The 24,894-nt window shown below is 67.4% G+C and overlaps 1 protein-coding gene across 1 annotated transcript in view; it reads left to right on the plus strand.

Moving 5' to 3' along the window:
* Window positions 1-24,894, plus strand: part of Utx (Utx histone demethylase) — a 41,243-nt gene that overhangs the window by 6,612 nt on the left and 9,737 nt on the right. Inside the window, exons 6-8 of the mRNA XM_037218978.1 lie at window positions 20,107-20,282; window positions 23,596-23,950; window positions 24,394-24,639. Coding sequence (XP_037074873.1) covers window positions 20,107-20,282; window positions 23,596-23,950; window positions 24,394-24,639 — 777 coding nt within the window. The remainder of the gene's footprint in view (window positions 1-20,106; window positions 20,283-23,595; window positions 23,951-24,393; window positions 24,640-24,894) is intronic.

Consider the following 24,894-nt stretch of genomic DNA (forward strand, 5'->3'; position numbering starts at 1 on the left):
TGACGTCAGCCAGTAGATGGCAGGGCCGTCGTACAGCGGCGCTCCCCGTCTGCAGGCCATTTATTGACTAACCGATGAACCCTTGTGGCGGGTATGCGGGCAGAGTAAGCGGGCGGCCGACGGAGCCTGAATAGCTGCCCGTGCATTGACCCGGAACGCCCCCTAGAGGCTGCCATGTTCAGAGAGGCGTCATAGTTCGAAAGGCACCACACTCGCCAATGGCAGGTGGTCGCGTTTGGGAGATGACCGACCTTGCGCTGCTACATATACTATCAAACCGTAGATCTTACACTTTTACAGTCTCCATTTGTGCTGGTGAATGGTGGAAATTTGCAGAGTTGTCGCCGCAATGCCGTTAATCCCAAGCTTCCGCCAGGACGAACCCGTCCTGTGACGGGCCGCGGAGAGGGTGTCTCGCGACTGCGCGGGACCGCTGCGCCCGACTCGCGCGGCGCGGCCACTCGGCCCCCAGCACCTCCGTGCCGTCGGCCGTGCGGCGCTCGAGCCTCCCCCCGGGTGCGTGGCGGTGGACTCGCCCGCTCGCGCTTCCCCACCGCCTGGGCGTCGGGACGGAACAAAGCTGGCGAGCGCCGGCGGCCGCCAGTCCCGCCCGGGCGGCCCGAGAGGCAGGGTGCGCGCGCGCGCGCCGGCCACGCCGTCCGCGCGGGTGTGAGTGAGCGCGTGTCTGTTGCCGCGCGCAGTGCGTGTGTGCCTGTCAGCGAGCGAGCGAGTCTGCCGGACGTGCGCGTCCCACCCCCCACTGCCGTAACCAACACTGCCATTGTGCCCGAGTGTCTGCCGTCACTGTCCAGCGAGAGGAGAGCTGCCGACCGAGCCCAGCCAGGTACGTCGGCCAGCCGGCGGCGGCGAGCTCGTCACCCACTGCCCTGCTCCGCTGCTCTGCCGCCGCCCGGGCCGCAGACAGCGCGCGGCGGGCCGCACCACGCGCCGGCCGCGCCCGAGCGCGGCTGCTGTTTAGTTTTGCTATCGCATCTTATCGCCGACGGAGAGGGGCGGCCAACCCTCGACGGCGAGTGTCCGGGGATGACCGGGAGCCGGCAGCCGGGGCGCGCCTTGCGCCCGTCGCGCGCGCGTACGCGACGTTCTGGCGGTTCGCCAGCCGGGTCGAGCCGGCGGCGGGGGAGGCGGCCCGAGCCAGGTCGGACGACGACAGCGCCGACTCGGGGAAGCCCGCGCCGCCGGAAGCGACGCCTTCCGGCGCCGGCGACCGGCGCGGCCGGCGCGGCGGTGTCGCATCAGGAGCCGATCGGTGGGCGGCTGGCCGGCCAGCGGCGGCCGCCGACGCCGACGGCGTCGTTTGTTGGCCCGACGACGGGGCGCCGCTCGAGGGTGTGTCGTCGGGTCCAGTTGGGCAGCGAGAGGGCGGCAGGCCTCGCCGCCCGTCTATTGCTGAGATCGTTTGCGGACCGGGCAGGCGTACCCCCTCCCCCTACCCGTCCCGCCGATCCCTCGGGTGCCGATTTGGCGCATCCGGGCCGCGGTGTCTGCTGCCAGACGGCCAGCTGATCATCGCCAGGGATCATCGGAGGGGTTCGGCCAGCTGTAATTAGGAGCCCCGCCGCCGCCGGCTGCCGGGCCCCGTCTGCCGCCGCCCCGCCGGCGGCGGCCGGGGCCCGCGAACATGGCGACGGACTCCCCTCGGCGCCTCCCCTAACAGCAGGGCTTCGCTGGGGTGACGGTGTGCGGAGAGAGAGAGAGAGAGAGAGAGAGAGAGAGAGAGAGAGAGAGAGAGAGAGAGAGAGAGAGAGAGAGAGAGAGAGAGAGAGAGAGAGAGAGAGAGAGAGAGAGAGAAGAGAGAGGAGAGAGAGAGAGAGAGAGGAGAGAGAGAGAGAGAGAGAAGAGAGAGAGAGAGAGAAGAGAGAGAGAGAGAGAGAGAGAGAGAGGAGAGAGAGAGAGAGAGAGAGAGAGAGAGAGAGAGAGAGAGAGAGAGAGAGAGAGAGAGAGCGCGCACCGCGGTGCAGTTCGCCGTGACCGGCGGTGAGGAGTGCCGCGGTTCACTTGGTGTAGGTCGGTGTCGCGCTGAGGGGCCGGCCGCCATCTCCAATCTGTCCGATCGGCGCTTGCGCTCGCGGTGGCGGAGAATGTCGCGTCGCCCGACGCCAAACAGCTGGCGGCGAGGCGAGGTGATGAGGGGTGGGCTTCTCACATGGTTGCGACCGATCCTCTCACGGCGGGCGGCGGCTACCCAGCGCCGCGCGGCCGCGCTAAAGAGGGCAGACGTCGACTAGGGCGCCGGCGGTGCGGTTTATGGGGGCGGGTCCAGCGTCGACGCATCACGGGCAGGGACGGCGGCGCGGCGCCGGGCGCCCACCCCACTCGAGACGGCCGCGCTGGCGCAGGTGAATGAACTCGGTCGGAGTGGGAGCGCTTGTGTGCGGAGGCGCGGTGCGGTGGGTGAGCGCGGCCGCGGCGGCCACGGCGGCAGCGGCGCGTGGCGTGGGCCGCCCCCGTCCGGCGCCGAGCGTCCCGGGACGGGCCGCCCTGTGTCGGGTCGCGTCGTAACCTGGCGCGGGGGCGGAGAGCTCGCCGCCGGCGCTGGCGGCAGCGAGCGCGCGGCCTAACGGCGAAAGGTCGGCCGGAAGCGCCAACCGGAAAGCCCGGTCGCCGGTGTCGGCGGACCGGGACGGCCCGTCGCCGCGCGAGCGTGGGAGGAGGCGGGGGCGCGCGGCTCGCGCCGCCGCGCGGCGGTCGCGTGCGCCGCAGTCGCGTCGGAGTTTCCGCGCCGTTCGCCGACGCTGGGACGCGGTGAGCGAGCGCTAATGAGATGTTATCGCCCGGAGAGAAGTCACGGCAGCTGCCCGGCTCGACTTTGTTGACGGCGGCCGCCTCGGCACCGCCGAAAGGGCTGCCGGCGGCGGCGGTGGCGCCAGGTGCCCGACCCCGGACAGCGCGCGTCCGTGTCCCGGCCGGCCGGCCGCCCGCCTGGCCCGCCCGGCCCGCCCGGCCATGTCGGGACCGGGCAGGAAATGTAGCTTTCAAGGTGATCAGGTCAGAATCAGCGTCGCTAGCTGCCCGCGGCCGACTCTGTTTTTAGTAGGTCGGCCCTCGTACAATCGCGTGCGTGGTGCGCAACCGCGCGCCATCACAGAAACGTCGCGTCGCCATGAGGGGCCGCTCGAGCAGCTCCGTTGCCGGGTGAGGCTTGCTGCCCTCGGTGATCTGCGCGCAGTTTCGGGCGTCGACCGGCCGGCCGATCGCGGCGATACGGCGCCCTCGCGCGGCCCGGCGGCGAATGCGGCGTCCGATCTGATCTGTGACCGGAGCGGCCCGGCCGCCGTGACCGGTCCGTCGGTGTCCTCGCCGCGCCGCCCCGCCCCTCCGCCACCTGTCCATTTAAACGGCTTACGCAACGCCAGCGCGGAGGGAGCGGCGCTTTTTGTGCGTACGGCGGCTCAAGGCTGCTCGGCCAGTTATTTACTGCAATAACAAGCCGGCGCAAAAGGCCACAAGTCCGTCATAACGTGGCGCCCACCGCCGCCGGCCGCCAGTCTGGCCGTCCCCCTCCCCCCTCCGACTCCTTCCCCCGCCCCGCACGCCTTTGTCTCGGCTGCGGCCGCTGCCACATTTGCGCAAAATCGGTAATCGCGTCGTTCACGCTGTACGGCGTCAGAAGGCGGCGGCGCGCTGTCAGTCGGAGTGACACGGCCCGCGGACTTCGCGCGTGCAGACCGGTCGGCCGGGCTGGGCCGGCCGGGCCCGCAGGCCGGGCTCTCAGGCCGGGCGGCGCGCCGCGGCCGCGCACGCTGCGACCGACGGCGGACGTGCTCGACTTCGCCGCGCGCTGGCCGGGCCGTTCCGCGGCGCTGCTGGCCGCCGGCCGGGCCGCGGTTGGTGCGCCCACTTCCGCCCGGCCCGGGGCGACCGTGCCGCGCGCGCGCCCGGTTTTTACCGCGGCGCCGTGTCTGTTGCCCGCCGCCGGGGCCCGGCGCGCGGCGGGAGAGATTTAAACGGGCCCGGCTGCGGCGCCGCCGGCCGGCCGTCCTGCGCGCAGCGGCGGAGCGAGGCGGTGTCTGCCGAGGTGTGGCCCGTCAGACGAGTGGCAGCCAGGCTGCCGGAGGGCTGAGGTGCATCACCAGGCTGAACTGGGCTGCAGAGGTGCGATGCCAGCTGGGTCTGACGGGGACGTTTCACGTCTTTGTTCCCAAGGGGATCTCAATCCTCATGAGTTTGCACTGTTATCCAGCCGAAATCTGCACTTTCCTCGCGCCGGCTACTTGTGTGAGTCTGTGTGCCGCCTCCCAGCGGCGGGCAATGACCCCATCTCCCTCCCTCGAGTCGCGGCCCGAACCTGGGACGCTGACTCCGCGGCGCCTCACCAGTGCGGCGCTGGTCGGCGTTGTACAGTTGCCGGAGGCGGCTTTCGCGTCTGTTGACTCTCGCTGGCGCATTGGACCGTCGCCCGATTGACGAGCGGAAGCGATTGACGGCTAGTGGCGGGACTGGTGCGCTGCGACGCGTGGAGCGTGGCGCGCGGCCAGCCGGTGCCTGCTTGCTGCCGGCATGGCCGCGCTGGACGGCTGGCCGCTAGAGCGGCAGCATCGCCGCCGCACGGGACCGGCGCCGGCCCGGCCGACCGCCCGGCTGCCCGGCCGCCGGCAACGGACCCGGAGTCACGACCTTCGGCAAAAAGCGGTGCCGAGGCGGGGTCGATGGCGTCCCTCCCGCGTGGTCTGGCGGGCGCCCAGCCGCCCCACGCGCCGGGCGACGGAGCCGAGCGGTGCGCCGCTTGGCGGAGAGACGGGAGGGGACGGGACACGGCACGGCTCGGCTCAGCGGAGAGACGGAGCGGGTCTCCGCGTCGCTCGGCGGAGAGACGGGACGGGACGGGACACGGCACCGCTTGGCTCGGCGGAGAGACGGGACGGGACTCCGCGCCGCGCCGTCTGTTTGTGCACGGAATGGGGCCGGATTCCTTGGACGGCGGCCAGTTGCAGTGCCTTCGCTGGCTGCCGTAAGGTCGACGCCGCCGCCGGTGCCCGTTCCGTCCCTCGCCGCTCGTGCCGCCGTCGCTCCGGCACCGTTGGGACCGCCTCCCTGACGTCATCAGAATGGCACGTCGCCGGCGTCTCCAGGAGATTCGGGGTCGACCCGGGCCGGCCGGCCCCGGAATGGACGCCGCCGCCGCCGCCCCCGCCGTCCGCCGGCGCAGCCACGCCCACCGTAGATCAATACCCGCGAGATGTACCTGCGGGATGACGCCGGGCGCCGGGCCGGCTGGGCTGCCGAGCGCGCCACGTGTCTGCGGCGCCGCGCATGTGGCGTGTTGACGTTCGTGGGCAGCTGTGGGGCGGGACAACCGCACTGAGCGATGGTCGTCCGAGGGGCAGACAAATACGATCGTCCTGTACGCGACTTGCTGTGGGAAGGTTCAGAAAAATGGCGAACCCGGTGTTGGGATGTCAATTGTAGAGCGCTTAGAAATGGCACGTGGCGTCTCTGCATGGATACAGTGAAGAATGCGTTCCCACTTGCGGCGAGCTCATGGAAGACGGGCTCGCCGGCTTCAGGCTGCGCCAAGCTCGACGCCTACGCCGGCAGTCCTTGCGTTTTCGGTAGCTGCACCCGTTCCCAGGTAAAGCTGACGTCACTGGCCAAGTACGGAGCCGTGGTAGACGGCGGCTGACCGCAGCCATCGCCGGCCGCTCCACTGGCCCGATGATCGCCTTCCCGGCCGGCGTCACGTGACCGCGCCCGTCCGCTGCAGCCGGCACCACGTGACGCGGCCGCCTCGCCGCCCGGGGCAGGGTCGCCGCGCGCCGTCGAGTCAACGACCCCGGCGGCCGGCCGGCCGGTCGGTCGGCGGGCCGCGCGCCGCCCGAACGAGATCAATCCCGCGGGGCCGGTGCGGCCGCACGCGCTCCGCCGTCGGCCGCGCCCGTCTTCCGGCCGGCGGGCGGGCGGCGCCGCGCCGGCCTCGTCCGCGCGCTTTCTCGGCAGCGGTGCTCGGCGCCGGCTGTGCGCGCCGCCCGGCTGACGCAACCGCCATCGGCGGCCACGCACAGCCGGCGGCGACGGTGGGACCGGCATGCCGCCTGGCGGTAAACAGGCCCCGACGCAGCGGGACCGCGGGGCGGGGAGGGGGAGGGGGCGGCGGCGCCACGCCGGCGCGGCGTGCCGCCGCCGAGCACGGGCTTTAAATGCCACGTGTGGGGAGGGGAGAGCGTGGCGCGACGGCACCAGCTGAAGCCGGGGAGGGTGCGAGGGTTGGCTGCGTGGCCGCTGGCCGGCTGCGGGGACGTTGACAGTCTGCACCACGCGTTCTGCTGGCGTGTGTCGCCGCTGTCACACCTGAGCGAGGTGACCACTGCAGGCTCACTGGGCACAGCTGTCACCCGCCGAACGCCTGCATATTGGGCGGATCGCCTGCTTATGCAGCGGCGAGCTTTTTATGGGCGACCTCGGCGCACGGGGACGCCACGGCTCGCCGACCAGCTCGGCGGAACGCGCAGCTGTGGCGACCGCGCCGCGCCGTCCGCCCGCGTGCCGGCTAAGCCGCCCGGGGCCTTGACACACGCTGGCGATTGGGCGTCGCTTGCTGCGCTGGCAGCGCCGCAGTCTGCGTCAGCTACGTCAGCTGCGGCCGGGGGCGCGGTGGCCCGTGGCGCGGACCGTGGACCTCTTCCAGCGAGCGCCGGCTGGGATCCCGACCGGCCGCGGGCGCCGCTGCGGCGCATGGCGCGTGCGTCGCGGCGCGCCGGCCGGTGACCCGTCCTGCCGCGAGTCGATGGCGGCGGCGGTGGCGGCGGAGGGATTCCGGCGGCGGCGGGGCCGTGAGTCAGGCGTGCTGGCCGGGCTCGGGCCGGCCGTGACCTTGCGCCATCCGCCGGGCGCGGACGGGTTGAGGTAGGACGGGACGGTGTGGGGCGCGCCGCGCGCACCTCGGCGGCCCGGCTGGCGTGCTGGGCTGGCCGGCGCACCGACCGCATGCGGCGCCGGGACCGGGCGAGAGCGGCGACCAGCGCCACAGCCGCTGGCGTGTGGTGTTGTTTGCTAGGATTCCCGTTTACATTTCGTGACCATCCGGTGGCCAAATCTCCGTGTCTCACTGCAGACATATATGGAAGGGAAACATTTGCAGATGGATGGGACCGCACCATATCATATGCATCTTTCATTATGCATACATGATATTCCGCCCAATGCGTATGTGCTACCCTTTTTAATATAGAACAAACCAGATTGTGCGTCGCCATTTTTAGAACACGCTCTGGATCTTAGCCTCAGTGTCTTGGGCCGTTCAGCTGGCTAGCTTATGGTTGCAGGCTGCTCTTGAATGGCGCCGTTCCGAGAAGGCGCGGAATGGGATACCTGTGTTGTGCGGGTGCCGTGACGTGGCCATTGAGCCGTGGTTTTGTAAGCCGTCGCAGAGGCGAATTTATGTGCTGTCTGTCTGGTCAAACCAGTGGCGGCCCTAGTCCTCTGGGGCAGCTCGGGCTCGGAAACCGGTCTGGCCATCAGGCAGATGCGTGGCTGTGGCCTGTCCGTGCCTTTCTCTTCACGTGCTCCCCAGCCAATCAAGCTCTCAATGGACGTTCAGATATATAAGTTATTTACCCTTATTAAAGTCAAATGCTTTGCACCGGAGCGTAGTTTCCTTCTCAGTCCGGTGGGTTCCAGTCCCTCCCCCCCCCCCCCCCCCAACTTGGGCTTACTCCCAACTTTGATAAGGATGTGGGTCAGTTCTGGGTAGAAACACGTTTATTTTGGGAGGAGGTTGTCATTTTTCCATTCCCAGCCCCCAACTCATCTGGGCAAAGTACACCCCTGGACATATATGTTGTCACGAAAAAGTGTGGAGGAAATTTGGACGGCTGCATCGTGGTTATGATTTAGGAAAGCTGATTCTACTAAATGCGTTTAAATGTGTTGTGATAAAACGAAGTTTTATCACGATCTAAAGGTTTAAACCATTTTCGGAGCGATGCTGAAATGGGCACTGAAATCTGGTCAGGCAGTACCTGAAGAGCGTAAATGCATAACCCTTGGCAAAGGGCTGTGTATGGAATAGATGTGTGTATGCCGCTTTTTGGAAACTCCTCGCCTTCGTCCTCCTTGGAGGAAAGTCGGATCCTCAGAATGCCACGCTGAATAACATTGCCTGCGCAAGCACTGAGCACTTGCACTTGCACTTGTTCAAACACGTGATGCCTCTGATGGAGTTGTAGACAAATAAGCGCACGTGCCATTCCGCGGCGGACCCTAGCTCCGGTTTCCCGCGCTCTGTTGGGTAATGCGTTTATCACCGGTGCTGATTGTTTGTATCCGTGAGGGGGGGACCATGACGAGAGACGCGCGACAATACCTTCGAAGGAAATGGGGAGGGGCTGGACGAGAATGTGTTCACTCAGCTTACACGCCCGCGCCGCAGTGGGTTGGGCACCGCGGAATGGCACCTGGACGGGACAGGAACTGGGTGGTGGACTGCATTAACATCTGGCATGGCAGACCGGTTGAGAGGGTGCAACGGTATTCTGCGGTGTCCGAAGAATGCTGTAGTGACCGGCCGCCGTCAGAAGTGTCTCAGGTTTCAGTAGTGACCGGCCGCCGTCGGAAGTGTCTCAGGTTTTAGTAGTGACCGGCCACCGTCAGAAGTGTCTCAGGTCTCGGTAGTGACCGGCCGCCGTCGGAAGTGTCCCAGGTCTCGGTAGTGACCGGCCGCCGTCAGGAGTGTCTCAGGTTTCAGTAGTGACCGGCCGCCGTCAGGAGTGTCTCAGGTTTCAGTAGTGACCGGCCGCCGTCAGAAGTGTCTCAGGTCTCGGTAGTGACCGGTCGTCGGAAGTGTCTCAGGTTTCAGTAGTGACCGGCCACCGTCAGAAGTGTCTCAGGTTTTACTAATGACCGGCCGCCGTCAGAAGTGTCAGAAGTGTCCCTGAAGTGAAATCGATTGATTTTTGTTTTTTAAAGACATATGACATGCCAGCTTGGATTCCGCGTTCTAGCATTAGCTCCCACGTGTTTCGATTATAAAGGAGAGATTAGTCTATAAATTCGAGGTAACTGCTGGCATTGCTGAGATAGTCGCCAGCTCCTGGCGCGGGGAAGCGTAGCAGCTTTTTCTCAACTTTTCGTCGGGAGTATGTATGACTTTTCACACGCGTAGGGACTTCTCAGATTGTGTGTGTGGTGGGATGCGAATTTGAAGTCGATTCTCCTTATACAATGCCATGAGGCTAGCGTAAAACGTTATCAAAAAGAAGGAGGGCCATCGCCCATCAGCTCCTCTCCCCCCCCCCCCGGTCTTTACATCCATGCTACCTTTGCTATGATTTTGCCTAACATCACATAACAATTGTCAGTGCCCATTGTTCGCATGAGCGCACCAACGCTGGTTTTCTCCTTGAGTTTGGGGTATTACTACAACCGGTTGAAGCATCCCCGCCCAAATCACCACCATCTCGATCACCATGGCCACCAGCCATCGCCGTGCTCCTTCGGCGCCATCGCTGCGCTGACCTCCGCTCGCACGCAAAAACCGACGCCGGCCCAAGGTGACCGGAGCGCGCCGTGTGACCCATTTCCGCGCGCCGCGCACCGCCGCCTTTTTACGCGCTGTTTTTCCGGCGGGTCGTCGCTCGTCGGCCGTTTTTGGTGGCGTTTTTCGGCGCGCTTTTTCCGGCGCGCTGCCGATGCGCGCCGGTCGGGCGGGTGGCGCAGACGGGCCGGCCAGGCCAGGTGGGTCTGCGGCAGCGGCGCTCGGTCGCGCCTCTCCCTCGGCCGGTCGCTCCGCTCCGCCCGTCACTCCGTCACTGCAGTCCCGGCGGCGCTGTTCCAGGCGAGTGACGTGCGCCGCGTGTGCGTGCGTGCGTGCGGGCGTGCCGTGCCGTGCCGTGCCGTGCCGTGCCGCGCCGCGCCGCGCCGCGCCGTGCCGTGCAGCGAGGCGGCATCCCCGCTGCGCGTTTCGGCGTCTCCAGCCAGCGCCCCGGTCCACGCCCTGCGTGCCGCGCCGGGCGTGTTTTTCAGTGCGCCGTCGGCCGCGCGCCGCCGTGTGCAGGTCGGTTGGTGCAGTGCGGCGCTCGGCCGACCGCGGTCCACTGCGTGCTGCACCGGCTAGTCCAGCGGCGCGTGCCGACGTTGCCCGCGTGGTGCTGCGATCAGCTCGGTCCCGACTGCAGCGGCGGAGCCGGGCCGCCGGCCGCTGTCGGCGGGCGCTGCAGCAGCTGGGAGTGGGTATCGGCAGAGTCGGCCAGCTGGCGAGTCAGCCGGCCGAGGCGACTCGGGCATGGGGCCATATGAAACGCGGGTACATGGGAAGGAACGGGTGTCTGTAAGGACGCGGGTGCTGGGGAACAGCAGTGCGAAGACATGGGTCCGCATCGTGCGACGAGAAATCTCTTAAGAAGGCGCGTTTTCATTTAGTGGGCGCTAGGATACAAATACGCTGATATCTGGATGAATAATTGAAGTCAGTGAAATCTAACACGTGTGTGCACGTCTGGCGAATTTATAGCTGCTCCCGACGATTGTGTTTTAAGTGAGATTCCTGATACTCTCTGAACGGTGTATTTTTACAGCGGTGATATATCTCAATGCTATATATATCTCTCTGTTATATCTCAATGGCATCAACGGGACCGGCGAATAACCATCGTAAAAACGCGGTGTCGCCCTCCGCGCTGCCACAAAACCTGCGCCTCTCGCGGCTGGCCTATGTGGCGGCGCGTCTCAGGCCGGCCGGCGGCCGTGGCGTCCTCGGCCGCCGCCGCGCCGCCTGTCGGCCATGTTTGGAGCGGCTGGCCCAGTCGATACGCTGCCGCGCGCCGAATTGAGGTCAGCACGCACTCACGCACAGCCGGCTGCGGCGAGATGCGCACGGCCCAGGGCGGGTTCCGTTCGGACGGGATGCCGCCGGGCGGGCGGCGAGTGCGCGCTGCACCACGCCCCGACGGTGCCGAGGGCTCGCGAAGTGCCGGCGGAGCACGTGGCGCCCTCCGCACCCCTTCTCCACCTGGTGCGCCAGCTGGTGTGTGCGCGGCCGCGCCGCAGCCGGTCACGTGATCGGCCCGGATTCCGGCCGGCAGCCCTTTGGGGCCGGGCCACCTGGCGGCGGGAGGGCGGCCGGCCGGCGCGCCGGGAGGAGCTCGGGATGGCGGGCCCGTCTCCGCCATTGTGGGCCGGTTCCGGTGCGCCGGCGCCGGCCGGCCCTGGACTGTGCGTCGGAGTGAGAGGCACGGCGCACCGTTACGCTCCCGCTGCTGCCTCTCTCCGTCCTCCAGCCTCTCTCCGCCGCGCGCGCTGTGCGTGCCGGGAATGCGGCGCTGTGTCACGGCGCATGCGTCGTCCGGCGGTCGACGCCGAGCGTCGCGCTCCCGTCCGAGGTCGCCGGGTGCCGCTCACAGCTGGAGGGATCCAGCGCGCCCTGGCGGCGCCGCGGCAGCCCGCCTTAGCCACTCGGACGAGCCGCTATCTTATCTGCTGAGCTTTGCCAAAAGCCACGTAATACAGCAGCAGCAGCCGCCGCCGGAGCTTGATCGGTGACCGCCGTGGTCTGAGGCCGGCCCGCGCGGACGAGGCGGCTGACGTCCGCGCGCGGGACGTGCGATGGACGGACTTTATTGCGTGCGGAGCGCCCATGCATCGCATGTAGTTTCAGCCGGCGCTAATAGCGTTGTTACTCAGCCGACAGTCACAGCAGCGCCGCAAGCTGAGCGCGCACCTGGCGGCGCCCGAGCGGCAAGTCCGGCCGGCGCGTCACCGGCGACGGCCCGCCCGCGCCGCCGCCGGCGGCCGGTTATCAAACACCCATCACCAGAAGTTGGCCTCAGCGCCAGCTGTTACGCTGTTACGCGGGCCCATGAATGATTGAGTCGGCGCGCCGGTGGTCGCGTCGGCGGCGGCCGCCGCGCGCGCTGGCGGGGCCGCGCCGCCGCGGCCGCCGGCATCGATTGGAGGCGCGCCCCTCGGCGGCGGCGTCTTCGGACGAGGTGCGTGTGCGCCAGCGGCGCCGGCGGCGGCGTTAGGCATCGACCGACGGGCGCCGAGCGCGGGCGGACATACGACGGGGGGGGGGGGGCGGGGGACGGCGAGACCCGCGTCTGGGCCTTCTGGAGACAGTAGATGGCCGGCCTCAGCACGCGCCCCTCTCGTGCTGGGACGGCCGACGGCTGCGTCCAAGGCCAGGCGACAGAAGGCAACCAATTTGGACACCTGCGCACATGGTCGTCACAACAAAGGCATTTTAATGAAAGGGAAGTAGACGTGCTGCCCCAACCAGAAGTAGCCTTTGCGTCCCTATTCTGTCTATCGAAATGCGGCCTGGCTTATGCAGCCAACTGGTGCAGCAGTTCGCTAGGTTCGTGCAACGTTCGTCACAGTGCACTTTGCGTGACAGTGCACTTTGCACGCACTGCTTGAAGCAGTTGAATTCCGGGAAGTGTGATCTTTATCGTGTCGTGTATATTCTTGTATGATATGGATGATGATATGTATATTCTGGAACACAGACACAGGAACATTGGGGCCGGAGAAGAGCTGCCTCCACTTTTCGTGAAATTTAAACACTGCCACATGCCAACGCATGAAAATAACTGACTGGAGCATGGAGTTTGCCCCTCCTCCTTTTTTCTGACACTTCTTTCCCCGATTATCGTGCCCGTTCGGATCGCTCCCTTCAAGGTATGGCTTTCACATTAATTGTTCTGGCTTTCACTCACATGTAGTCGCCAGTTTTTGCGGGAGCAGAGGAGTCACCTTTTTTAGTGGTGTTCACGTGCAACGGGGAATTATCTGGCAGCAATCCCTGTCCTTTCCTTAGCTCTTCTTTATCTTATTCTCATAGTGTGCCGTCATGGTGATGTGTTGTTGATCTTGCTCGTTTATCAAACCTGTTTGAGGCCGTTTAAGTAAGCGTTCGTAGTAAGAGTAGATAGGACTTAGAGCTCATGCAAGTCAAGTATTAACGGTGAGACTCCTTTTTACTAGGCGTAGTATTTGGCAGGACAACGTAGGCTGCTATTTTGGGTACGCGTCTCGGAGAAAGTGGAATAAATTTGCACGGGAACCCGTTTTGCGTATTTTTGGGTTGATCTAGCATGCTTTTTCCCCTGCTGAGCTCACTCCTATGTTGGGGTTAGATAAAGCCAGCTATTTTCTCCTGTTCAGCCCCTCACTGACTGCGCAGCTGCACCCCTGACCTAATCCGTCATACTATCGCATTCGTTGCGGGCATGCGTTCATTGTTTGTGCTCTCAAGTTCTGGGTAATTTTCCGGAAACACGCTCATAACCCTCCGCGGAGTTTTGAGAACAAGGAGTGATCGTACCGGAGAGTTAATGATCGGTAATCAGCGGCCCGGTTCGCGTGTAGCCCGGCGTTAAACGATCGGGTCAGGTTTTACGACCTTCTCTACCTGGTGCTCGGCTATGGCGCGCTCGGGGCAAACGGCCCCATCCGATCATGGCGTGATGGCAGGTCGGCCCGGCTCATCTTCCGTACTTGAGGGGGGGGAGGGGGTGTTCCAACTACCTGCCGGCCGACGTCGGCCCCGTGGTCTGCTGTGCCGCGCTGTGACGCCCGTTAGCACCGGATGTAATCTCGTTTGGCGTGCTAATACGGCCGGCGCCTCGACCCCGGCCGGCGCGCGGTGCCGGCTCGGGCGGCCCACCTGTCCGGACCGGGCGCCGTCTTTGTGCTGCTGACGGACGAGGGGAGGGGGCAATCATGTGTGCCGCTCCACGCTCCGCCGAAGCTGGGCCATGCGTGTTCGGGTCGGGCTGGCGTTGCCGCGCCCACCGCCAGTGAGGAGAGTGAGAATGTACCTTGTCTTTGATGGCGGCGGGACGCCTTCTGCCGTGACGAAGTCGAGCTACAGGAGATAGCGGTGATGTCGGAAATTGCGGAGATTGCGGTGATACCACCACTCGTCAGCTGTGACGATCGCTGTAGTACACAGTCAGCGCAGCTTGCAGCGCCACAGGACCGAGCCGGCGCTGTTGGCGGCGGTGACGGTGCCCGGGCCGGAGAGTTCGCAGAGTCCGCCGTCTCTCGCGTCCAGCCGCCATCTTCGCCGAGCCTGGTCTCGGCGGGGTGGCAGGCCGGCCGCTGCCAGACCGTCCCAAGAACGGTCCCTCCTCCGCGGGCAGCGGGCTATTTTTGCCGCCGCCGCCGCCCCGGTCGTAAGGGTTGCATCGGGCCTTTGTGGCGGTGCGGCGCCGCCGTCCGGCCGGCAGGTGGGAGACGGGGGCGGCGCCGTCTCCGCGGCCGCCGCCGGCCAGCCGGGCCCGGACGACGGCCGCTTTGTCCGCCCTGCTGCCGCCGGAGCCGACCGGCGCCCGGACGGGGCGGCGGCGGCGTGCCCAGCTGCTGCTGCCCGGTCCGCCCGTGCCGGCTCTGGCGCCGGCCGCGCGTCCCGGCGCACTCTCCTCTCCTCCGCGCGCAGGTGGCGCCACCGGCCGCCGGAAGCCACGTGACTGTTGACCCAGGCTGGCGGCCGGCACCGCATGACGTCACCGTAGTGGTCGTAGTAGGTCGGGGGGCCCCGTGGGGTCGGTTCCGCGGAATGGGGGTGACGCGTCGTGCGGGTGCGGCGCCGCCGTCTCCGCCGCCGCCGCCTCCGCCGCTCAGTCGCCTTCGACAGCGGCTGTCCGGCGGCGGTGGGAGCAGACGGTGGCGCGTGTGCGTGGCGCGGCACGCGGCGTGGGAACGGCGCTCGCCGACGGAGGTGAGTCGGACGGGTGACGCCGCGAGTCGAGTGGCGATTCACGCCGCCGGCCGAGTCGACTCGGCGCCGACGGTGGTGACGCCGGTCGATTTAAAATTTAAATGGCCGATCGTCCGGCGCCGATCGATGGCGGCCGGGGAGGGGCGGCGCCGGTCGCGGCCATTGTCGAGGCGCCGGCGGCGGCACGTGACTGCCCCCGCCCTCCCCTGCGGCGAGTCCCCTCGGCCCGCGTCCCCCGCTCATCGAGCACTCGCACTTGTTAATCCGGCCGTGTTATCGATCGGTGCGAGCCATCTGCTGGCCGGGCGACCCTGTCTGCCCCGCAGCCCCCCCCCCCCCCCCCCCCCGGAGCCGCCGCCGAGCGGACCGCATGGCCGGCGCGCACGCAGGCGCCGTCACGTTGCTGGTGCGGTAGCTGGTAAGCGCCGGTCATTAGCGGAGCGAACGGCGGATGCTTCCGGTGGTTACAGCGTCTGTGATTGGGCGGCCGGCTCGGGTCCGCTCGCCGGCCCGCTGGGTGTCGGCTCGAGGCGCGCTCTACAGATGGCCGACGCTGTGTGGGGGTGGTTTCGTGCCCGGCTTGGGGTTATCATGGAGGGGTGTGGTCACATTGGTGCGGATCCAGGAGGTCGTAATTACCTGTTCCAAGATGGGCACGCGGTCAGTGGCAGCTTCACTGGAACTGTGCACACTGCATCGTTCAGGCTCAGGGCGGCTAGACAGTCCCGGAGGCAAGGTCTGGTCCATTTGATCGGACGGTCGGCTCAAAGGCCAGGCTGTCTAATCTGGACCCATCTGTTGGTGACCTCCCAGTATTTATCTGGTCCTGACGCGCGGCCGTCTGGTGCGGTCTGAGGTACGGCACGGTCTCTGTTTATTGTTATGGCTCACTGTGAGTGCGCTGGACACCATTATTCGGCAGGCGCGCGTTGGCTGACGGTTGCCTTTCAGGGGTATGGGTATCGACTTCGTTAAGGTAGGCAGTTACCGAAGGCATGCACGCTGCCCTGGTCTGTGGCGTGCTTGCTAATGTCGTGCATAAAGCCCCAGCCAAATGGACTTTAAACCGGTATGTTATTTGAGTTGAGCAAAACGAGTGTTCTGGATCTATAGCCAAATGATGACATCCTACTCAGCTATAAGTTTCTGAACTCGTGTGTTACCGGGGTCGTCACTACGAATGTCGGCGAGGGGCAACGTCGTCCAATCGAACATGACACCTTTGACACTGCGTGCAAGGAACGACCCTGGAATGCCTCCCCCCCCCCCCCCCCCCTCCCAGCTGCGAAGAAATCCATCAGCTTACGTCGTCCTGTCGTCAAACATTGCTATGTTTGGATTGCATTTTGTGGCTTTTTGCTTACGATCGTGACACATTTTTCTGTGCTGACCGGCACATAACCGTGCACCTGGGAGCTCGAGCGGAATGGCAATTATTCTTGGGGAGATCTGGAAATCCCAGTTGCCGTCTGCACTAAAAGTGGTATGTCCTCCTGTAAAACACGATGCAATGACTCACTGGACGCCTCTCGCGTGCCGTAGCGGCGCGTATGTTACATAACACCTGCCCTTTCCTCGCCTGTCGATGCGTCGCCGCACGCCGCCACGCACGCCGTTGCTGGACGCCACCACGGCACGCTGCGCCGGCGGTGTGCTGAGGCTCGTGTTGGCTGACGGTCGCGTGGGGGAGGGGAGGGGGGAGCAGGCGAATGCCTGTCTAGTTTCCCCGGCGGCCGCCAGATCCCAACCCCAGCGTGTCACCTTTTACCTCGCCCACCGACAGACCTCGTCGGCTGACAGCGCGACAATTGATGGTTCTTGACAGTTGTCACTGGCTTCATTTGGCCCATAAAGCGGGCCGTAGAGTGGCATTGCCTTTTGTCGGAAGGGAGCGTAGTAAACCCTTCCGTCGGTGCGGCCGGTCCGGGGCCTGGCGCGCCCCCTCTGGCGGGGCCAAACCAATATGGTGGGCCGTCCGGAATTCTCCCGACATTTCCTCTAAAAGGGTCACCGTTGGGTAGACAAAGCACACCTGTCAATCAGATCCTTTCACGGTTCAATCGAAGGCGGGGATGAAAGGCAGCTGTACCCTTCGCCCTCTCTCCTCCCCCAGCCCCCGCTTCCAGTGCGTTCACAATCGAGGACATTGTTGGGCGGCTTTGGGGTAATTTTCACCGCATTCTGCCCGGGACGCCTCTGTTACAGCCGATGCGTTCTCGTAAATTCGGTAAAACTGTTAGGCGACAGATTGTAAAAGGGTGCGGACGGAGCAGGCATGGGATGAGCCGGTAGTGCTCCGTGTGTGTTTTACGACCGGCACACCTATAAACCCGTCCCTGTTAAATTCTCTAACATGACCCCCAAGCATGCCAGCGATTCTGCTCGGGCCCGCGTCGGCGCCGGCTCGCTGGCCGACATCTGGGGCGTGCCGGCCGGGCTTCCTCTCGTGGGAGCGGCTGGTCTCCAGTCGAGGGACGCGCGCGCTCTCAAATTCCTGCCATTCAGCCAGGCCGGCGTCCTGGCCTTGGTGGCGACGCCGGGCCGGTGGCCGGCGCCGCTCACCGCCGCCGGCTGCCATCGCGTCGGCCTGCCACGCTCCGCCGGCCGGCCGGCTGCGCGCACGCTCTCACGCACGGCCGCCCACTCTGTCGCACCGTCCGGCCGGGCGGCCCGTCGTCGCTTCGCCTCGCGCACGGCCGGCCGAGGAGGATCCGCCGGACGGGCGGACGGGCCGCTCCCCGTTCTCCGCTCCCCGCCGCCTGCCCGGCGCGTGCTGCCTCCAGCGGGAGCGGCCGGCCGGGCGGGACGGGACGGGACGCCACCGCGCGCCGCCGCCGGCCGGGGTTGTTGACTTGTTGGGCGCCGGTGCGCGCCGCCGCGGGCGAGAGGCTGCGCTCCACCGCCGCCGCCGCCGCCGCCGCCGCCTCCACTCGGGGGCGGTCGGCGCCGGCGCTGGTGCCGGTACCGGCGCGCATAGTAAGGCCCCCGGAAGCGGTGAATCAGGGCCCAAAGGTCGCGTCGCGTCGCGGGCGGCCTTGCAGTGGTCGGGTCGCGCCGACTGGGGCGCTGGAGCGGCCTGGTCAGCGCAGACGATGGTGGACGGCGGCTCCCAGCGCGACGTCTCGGCAGAGATAGCCGTGATCTATGGTGGCCTGAGGCTGCACGCGGCCCATCCGGTCTGGGATTTGCAGCCCGTCATCGCCAGCGGGAGTCGCATGCGCCACATCAGCGGAGCGGAAGTGGTGATGAATTGTGTCCGACTCCCGTATTGGACCTCTGAATGACGTCACGGGCTGGTGTTTACCAGTCGGCGCCCAGACTAAACCTGCTATCGATCAGCTCGCATGGGCTGCACGTCTGCAGAGCCGGTGTGTATCGGCGACTTACTTACTCGGCCGTCTGGCACAAGTGCGGGGGGGGGGGGCGGGACGAGACCCCACCTGGCGAGGAGAACCCCGGATCCGCTGAATCACGCGATCTGCAGCCGATTCTGACGAAACCGGTGACTGGTCGCGCCGCCGTCCACCCGGCGCGGCCTCCGAGGAGGAGAGCGGCGCTGCCTTCGGGCAGGCTGCGTGACGCGCGCAGGCGGCGGCGGCACCCGGCAGACGGCGCTGACCTGGCCGCCAGTCCGCCGGCGCCAGTAGCTGCACATAACCGGCGGCCACGGGCGGCGCGCCGCCGACCGGCCGTGAACCGGCACCGATTATCGGCGTCGAGCGGCGCCGCTCCGCGCCGCCGCCGCCTGCAAGATGGGCTGGCCTTGAGGCATCCGTCAGCCACGCACTGGCGGCCGGCCGGCCGCCGGGGCAGCTGAGCCCGGCTGTCTCGCAGGGGGTTTCGACCGAGGTCGGCTGCTGCCAGGCGGCCGGCGGCGCGGCGTATCCGGATCGTTGCTGGCGTCACTGGCCTTCCTCCCACGTCAAGGCGGACGTGAGTGAAGACGGCCGTGGCGTGCGGCCCGCCGCCGAGCCGGCGGCCGCCCGGGCCGTCTGAGGAGAAGCCGCAATCCGGCCGGATCGGGTGTTAAAACCCAGCCGTGGCGCGTGCCCCCTCCCCAGCACGACCGCTGCCCGGCTGGTGCTGTCAGCGGAGGAGTGCCCCACGGCAACCGGCCGGCGGTCGGTCTGGGGCCGGCCCACGGGCGCGCCTGGTGACGCGCCGGCCGACGACCCCGGCGCCGTGCGACACGTGCGGGCGCGGCGCCCGCCGACCGGTCAGCCGGCGGCCGGCCGGGCCTGGCCGCCGACAGGCCGGCCGGTCGCCAGGTGAGCCGGCGTATTGATCCCATCCGTCGCTGGCAAATGTCTCCTGTGCCGCGCCGCGGCGCCGGCGGCAGCGGCCGCGGCCGCGGCGGACGTGGGACGCCGTCTCCGGCGGCGCGGCGGCGTCACCGGGGCGTGACGTGGCCGCCGGGGCAGCCCGCGGCCCGGCCGTCACGCGGCGTGACCCGCGCCGACCGCCCCGCCGCCGGCGTCGGCCGGAGGTACTCCTCGGTGACGTCACGACCGGCGGTGACGTCAGTGGAGGCGCGGCGGCCGTGTGCAGGCAGCGCCGTTTGTTTGTGTGTGTGTGTATGTATGTATGTGTGTGAGAGTGCGGCCGCGGCGCGGGGGGCGCTGTTGCCGAGCGGCTGCGGTCAGGTGAGCCGGCGCGCCGACCGGCAGGGGCGCGCCCAGGTCAGCCGGCGCCTGGGGCGTCACGGCCGGCGCCGGTGGCGGCGCGCCGGCCTGCACTTGCGACGCGCCTCCGCGCGCTCTCGCCGCATTCCGCCTCGCATGCATCACGGCGGAGTTGACGGCGCATCCGTGTGCCGGCGGCCGTGGCGGAGCGGGCGCCGCGTCCGGCCGGGCCCTCCCCGCCGGCAGCTGTGTCCGCCTCCGGACCGTGTGCTGGCCGGCCCGGTCCTGAAGGTCGCGTGCTCGACGTGTACTCCCGGACAGCCAGCGGGGAGCGGCTGGCTTCCGGCAGCCTCGGCGCGGTCGCCGCGGAGCCGCCGCTGACGGGCGCGGTGCGACGACGGGGTTCCCCGCAGGTCCTGCTCGTGCTGACCTTCTGGCGCTGCTCGGTTTGACAGGCTCCGCGGCCGGACGTTGTCCGATGCCGGGGAGCGACCGGAGCGGCGGGGGAGGGGAGCGATTGGAGCTCGCGTCATTGCAGAGGAGGGCGGCAGTCTGCCAGTCCGCCTGCGCTGGTAACGCCTGCGTTACTTCCGGGTAGGTCGCCGGGTGGTTCTCACTGGTCGTCTGCCCACTCTCGGGACTGTGCTTACCCCGGCAGCCGCCACGCCTGCTCTCCAGACGTCCAGATGCGGTGGCGGTCACCGATGCTGGCTGTCAGCGTCGGCTGCTGCCAGGCCGTCCGAGGATTCAGCGCGGCTGGCTATCACCGGCGCCGCCACTCTGACCACATCCGTGCCTTCTTTGCAGGGCTTTGCCGACTTTGCAACACGTGCTGTACGCCGACCCGGGCTTCGTCCACGCCAACGAGGTGCACCTGCGAATCGGACTGATCCACAAGGTGTGCGGCGAGTTCAAGGCGGCTTACAAACGCTTCCAGCTGGTGCTCAACGACTCCAACGAGTGCACGCTCTCCCGACACGAGAGTGAGTCAGGGGCGGGGGCGGGGTGTGGAGGCGGTTCCGCTGTGGAGACAGGGGCGTAGATGTGGGTCCGCTGCGGAGGCGGGGCGGGTCCGCTTTGGGTGGGCCGGCTCGATCGGGTATTACGCTGTCTTCCGTCTGTGTGGCCCTGGGGCTCCCAACTCTCGTTCGATGCCGTAGTCTGACCCTGACCCGGTCACTGTCCCGGCGCGGCAGTCTGACCCCTTCACTGTCGCGGTGCCACGTCTGGCCCGGTCACTGTTCCGGCGCGGCAGTCTAACCCCGTCACTGTCGCGGTGCCACGTCTGACCCGGTCACTGTCCCGGCGTGGCAGTCTGACGCGGTCACTGTTCCGGCGTGGCAGTCTGACCCGGTCACTGTCCCGGCGCGGCAGTCTGACCCCGTCACTGTCGCGGTGCCACGTCTGACCCGAGTCACTGTTCCGGCGTGGTAGTCTGACCCGCTCACTGTCCGGACGCAGCAGTCTGACCCGCTCACTGTCCCGGCGTGGCAGTCTGACCCGGTCACTGTCCGGACGCAGCAGTCTGACCCGCTCACTGTCCCGGCGTGGCAGTCTGACCCGCTCACTGTCCGGACGCAGCAGTCTGACCCGCTCACTGTCCCGGCGTGGCAGTCTGACCCGGTCACTGTCCGGACGCAGCAGTCTGACCCGCTCACTGTCCGGACGCAGCAGTCTGACCCGGTCGCTGTCCGGACGCAGCAGCCTGACCCGGTCACGTGCGAGCGCGGCGAGCAGGCGCCGTGACCGTCCGCGCCGTCGGCCGGCCGCCTCGCCTCGCCTCGCTGCAGGCCCGTTAGTTCGCCGCGGCGCTTGTGTGGGGCGGCGGCGCTGCCGAGCAGGCCGGACCGGTCCGCCGGCCTCACACGACCGCCGCCGCCGCCGCCGCCGCCGCCGCAGCCCCTCTAAAACTGGGAGCCGTCGCGTGCGGTCGCCGCCGTCCCGGGAAGTAGTGGCTCGGGACGCCCGTGACGGAACGCGAGGCACTTCTGCGACGCCGGCGAACGAAGCGCAGGGCTTTTGCTCGTATTGTTGTGGTTTCTGGTGATGATTGCACGTGCGCTGAGCTGGGGCACAGGGAAGTCCGTCACCCGTGACGTCCGCTGAAGTTCTAGTGCTCTACTGCGGCGTAGGTCGCGGTCGCCTGTTTACCGTGTACACTGTTGTGGGGGCAGATGGGCACGTGATGCGGAATACCGCGGAAGATTCTTTGAAGCAATGACTGGCCGGGCGTGCCGCTCACGTGCCGCCTAAGCGGATAGCTCTGTCCGGGCGTTATCGCTACCTGCTACTTGCAATTCACATGAGCCGCCGGACCAGCCGCGCCGAGCGTGGACTGAGGCTGGGCCGCTCCCTAGAGCTGCGGCCCCGAGCGTGGACTGAGGCTGGGCCGCTCCAGAGAGCTGCGGCCCCGAGCGTGGACTGAGGCTGGGCCGCTCCAGAGAGCTGCGGCCCCGAGCGTGGACTGAGGTTCAGCTGCTCCAGAGAGCTGCGGCCCCGAGCGTGGACTGAGGTTCAGCCGCTCCAGAGAGCTGCGGCCCCGAGCGTGGACTGAGGTTCAGCTGCTCCAGAGAGCTGCGGCCCCGAGCGTGGACTGAGGTTCAGCCGCTCCAGAGAGCTGCGGCCGCCGCCCGGCGTAAGCAAGCGCCCGCGGGTTCTCGTCGGCCGCCGCCCCCCTGTTTGGGTGCCGCTGCCGGCTAGCAACGGCGCCAGCGGCCAGCGTGCCAATAATATCAGCGACGGCCTTGACAGCGCCGATTAAATGGCCGGCGGCGGACGTAAATAGTGCCGAGATGCGGTCGGCAGCCGTCTGCGGGCCGGTGTCGGGTCAGGGCGGCGTCTGGGTGCGGGCCCGCTCCTCCGCGTGCCGGCCGGGCGCGGCTCCGCACCAAACCTGGTCGGGCGGCGCACGCCTACGCCCGGCGTTCGGCCGGCGCCCGCCCGGCCGCCGCCGCCGCCCGTGCGTGCGGCGGCCGCCGGGCGGGCACGCCCTCGGCACGCACGCCGGCGACGTCCGCCGCGCCGGCCGCCGCTTTCACCCGGCAGCGGCGGCCGCCGGCGCGGCGGGCCCGCTTTTTAATGTGGACCGACCGGACCCCGACCGGACGATGGCGACGGCGGCCGGGCGCCGATGCCGATACCCGGGCCGGCACCGGGCCGGCGCCGGGCCGCAGGCAAGGTCACACCCGCCTATGAATAGCTGACCTGCAGGTGCCTATGTGCCGGCCGGAGGGGCGGGGCGCTCGTCGCGGCCGCCCGGGATGACGTCACCGCTCGGGGGTTTGCTCGCCGTGACGTCCGTGTGTGACGTCACTCGGATCAAAGCGGCGCGCTGCCGGTCAGCGGCCGGATCCGCCGCGGTGGTCGCAGCCCGCCGGTCGGGACGGGTGGCCGCGGGCCCGGCAGCGCAGGCCGACCGGTCCCGGCTTTGCGGTCGTGCGGGGCGCGCCGTCCGCTTGTAATCCGCGCCGCTCACAGATCGTGAAACCTTTTGGCGCGAGATGCCGCGCTCCCGCCATAACAGTAAAACTCGTCACACCGGCCGGCCGCCGCGGGTCGAGGCGGGACTTTAACTCGGCTCGCTCGGCCAGGATCGCTGCCGGACATTTAAATAGCGTGGTTAATCCTCGATGCGGTGCGAGGCTCGGATCGTCATGCAATGCCCGGTGACGTTGATCGAGGTTTCCTTGCGCGTCAGTGATCCGATGTAAATGCGGAACAGGATAGTCTGTATTGGGAATCTTTGGAAACCTCCAAGGCTGTGGAGTTCCCAGAACTGGTTTTTGTTCTGTTGGTGGCCAGCATGTCCGGCATCTGTCCCATCATTTGCAGCTGACATGATACGTGCCAGCTGAGTCCTTTACAGGGTGCAGCCTTGTTCGTGCTGACGCAACACGGAGCAGTCGCATCTGAAATATCATGAATCTTATTTCGTTCTGATGCAAGGTGAACCATTTGAACCCGAAAGCGTAGTAGTAGTTTCACACCTTTGGCTTTATTTACACCGGCGTATTCTCAGAGCTTGTTGGCCCCGTCGACCACAAATCTTGCGTCAGCCGGCACCAAAGTGGCCATTTAATCAGGCGAGCCGGCCTTGTCAGTGACCGCGTGTCGTCAGTAGCCCTATCGCGGCGGTACTCGACCGCCGTAGTCCGGAAAGCGCCCGGCCCAGCCAGCAATCCCCTGACCGATAGATAGCCTCGCCCTCGGCGCCGGCGGCGGCAGCCCGTCCACCCGCTCAGTGGCGCGCCTCTCGGTCAGCGGCCGCCGGCTGACCCGTGCGTCCGTGTGTTGCAGTCCTGTTCCACATCGCGCACCTGTACGAGGTGGTCGGCCGGCCGCGCGCCGCCCGCCAGCGCTACGAGGCGCTGCTCGAGGAGGCCGGCCTCGCGCCGACGCTCAAGGACCACGTGTACCGCCAGCTTGGCTGGCTCTTCCACAGCGTCGAGGCGTTCGGCGAGAAGGCGCGTCGCGAGGCGCAGGCCGTCCAGTACCTGCAGCGGGCGCTGGAGTTCGCGCCCAAGTCATCGCGCACGCTCTACCTGCTGGGCCGCTGCTACTCGAGCATCGGCAAGGTGCACGAGGCGTTCCAGGCGTACAAGCAGTCGGTGGTCTGCAGCGAGGCCAACGCCGACACGTGGTGTTCCATCGGGTGAGCCGCGGCGGGGGGAGGCTGGGGCGAGCTCCGGTGGTCAGGCGGTGGTCTGCGGCGAGGCCAACGCCGACACGTGGTGTTCCATCGGGTGAGCCGCGGCGGGGGGAGGCGGGGGCGAGCTCCGGTGGTCAGGCGTGGGGTTGACTGGACAGGTGGATTAGCAGAGGCGTTCCGTTTCGAAGCTGTGACTAGTAGATTTGCAGGTTACGTGTTCTGAGTCAGCTCTGTTTTGCGATCCTTTATCAACCGGCACGAATTCGGTGACGTTCGCGACGAGCTCAGAGCTTTTGGAGCCATGTATCGATTCACGGGCCATGCTCCCCCGAGACACCAGCTCAATGCGACGCTTGCAGCGCTGCCTGTGTGTTGAGGCAGCGCGTCCACCGCGCGTCGATCTCGCCAGCCGTGTGACGCGCGTGCGTGTGTTTTGGTTGCCGCAGGGTGCTGTACCAGCAGCACAGCCAGTATATGGACGCTCAGCAGGCGTACATCTCGGCCGTGCAGCTGGACAAGACGCACCAGGCGGCCTGGACCAACCTGGGCCTGCTCTACGAGTCGGTGTCGCACCCGAAGGACGCGCTCGCGTGCTTCATCAACGCCTCGGAGGACGACCCCAAGCTGCAGCCGCGCATCAAGTTCCTCCAGCAGCAGCTGGCCAACGCGCCGCAGCCGGCCGTTAGCAGCAGGTGTGTGTGTGACGTCACGCCGGCCTGTGACATCAGCCGGGCGGGGGCGGCGCGCGCGCAGCCCTCCCCCCCCCCCCCCCCGCCCTCCCCCGCGGCGTCCCGAGACAGCGACGTCACGCGCGTTAACAATTGATGCACGGCGCGCCGTGGGCAGCTGAGTTGGCCGCCGGCGCGCGGAGTCGGCGGCGGCTGGGTGTGCCGCCCGGAAGTGGGAGGCGGCGTACTACGGCCGGTGGGCGGGGCGCGCGCTCTTCG

This window comes from Pollicipes pollicipes, unplaced genomic scaffold (assembly GCF_011947565.3).
Source record: "Pollicipes pollicipes isolate AB1234 unplaced genomic scaffold, Ppol_2.1 Scaffold_4295;HRSCAF=5057_pilon_pilon_pilon, whole genome shotgun sequence".
NCBI classification, from domain to species: Eukaryota; Metazoa; Arthropoda; class Thecostraca; order Pollicipedomorpha; family Pollicipedidae; genus Pollicipes; species Pollicipes pollicipes.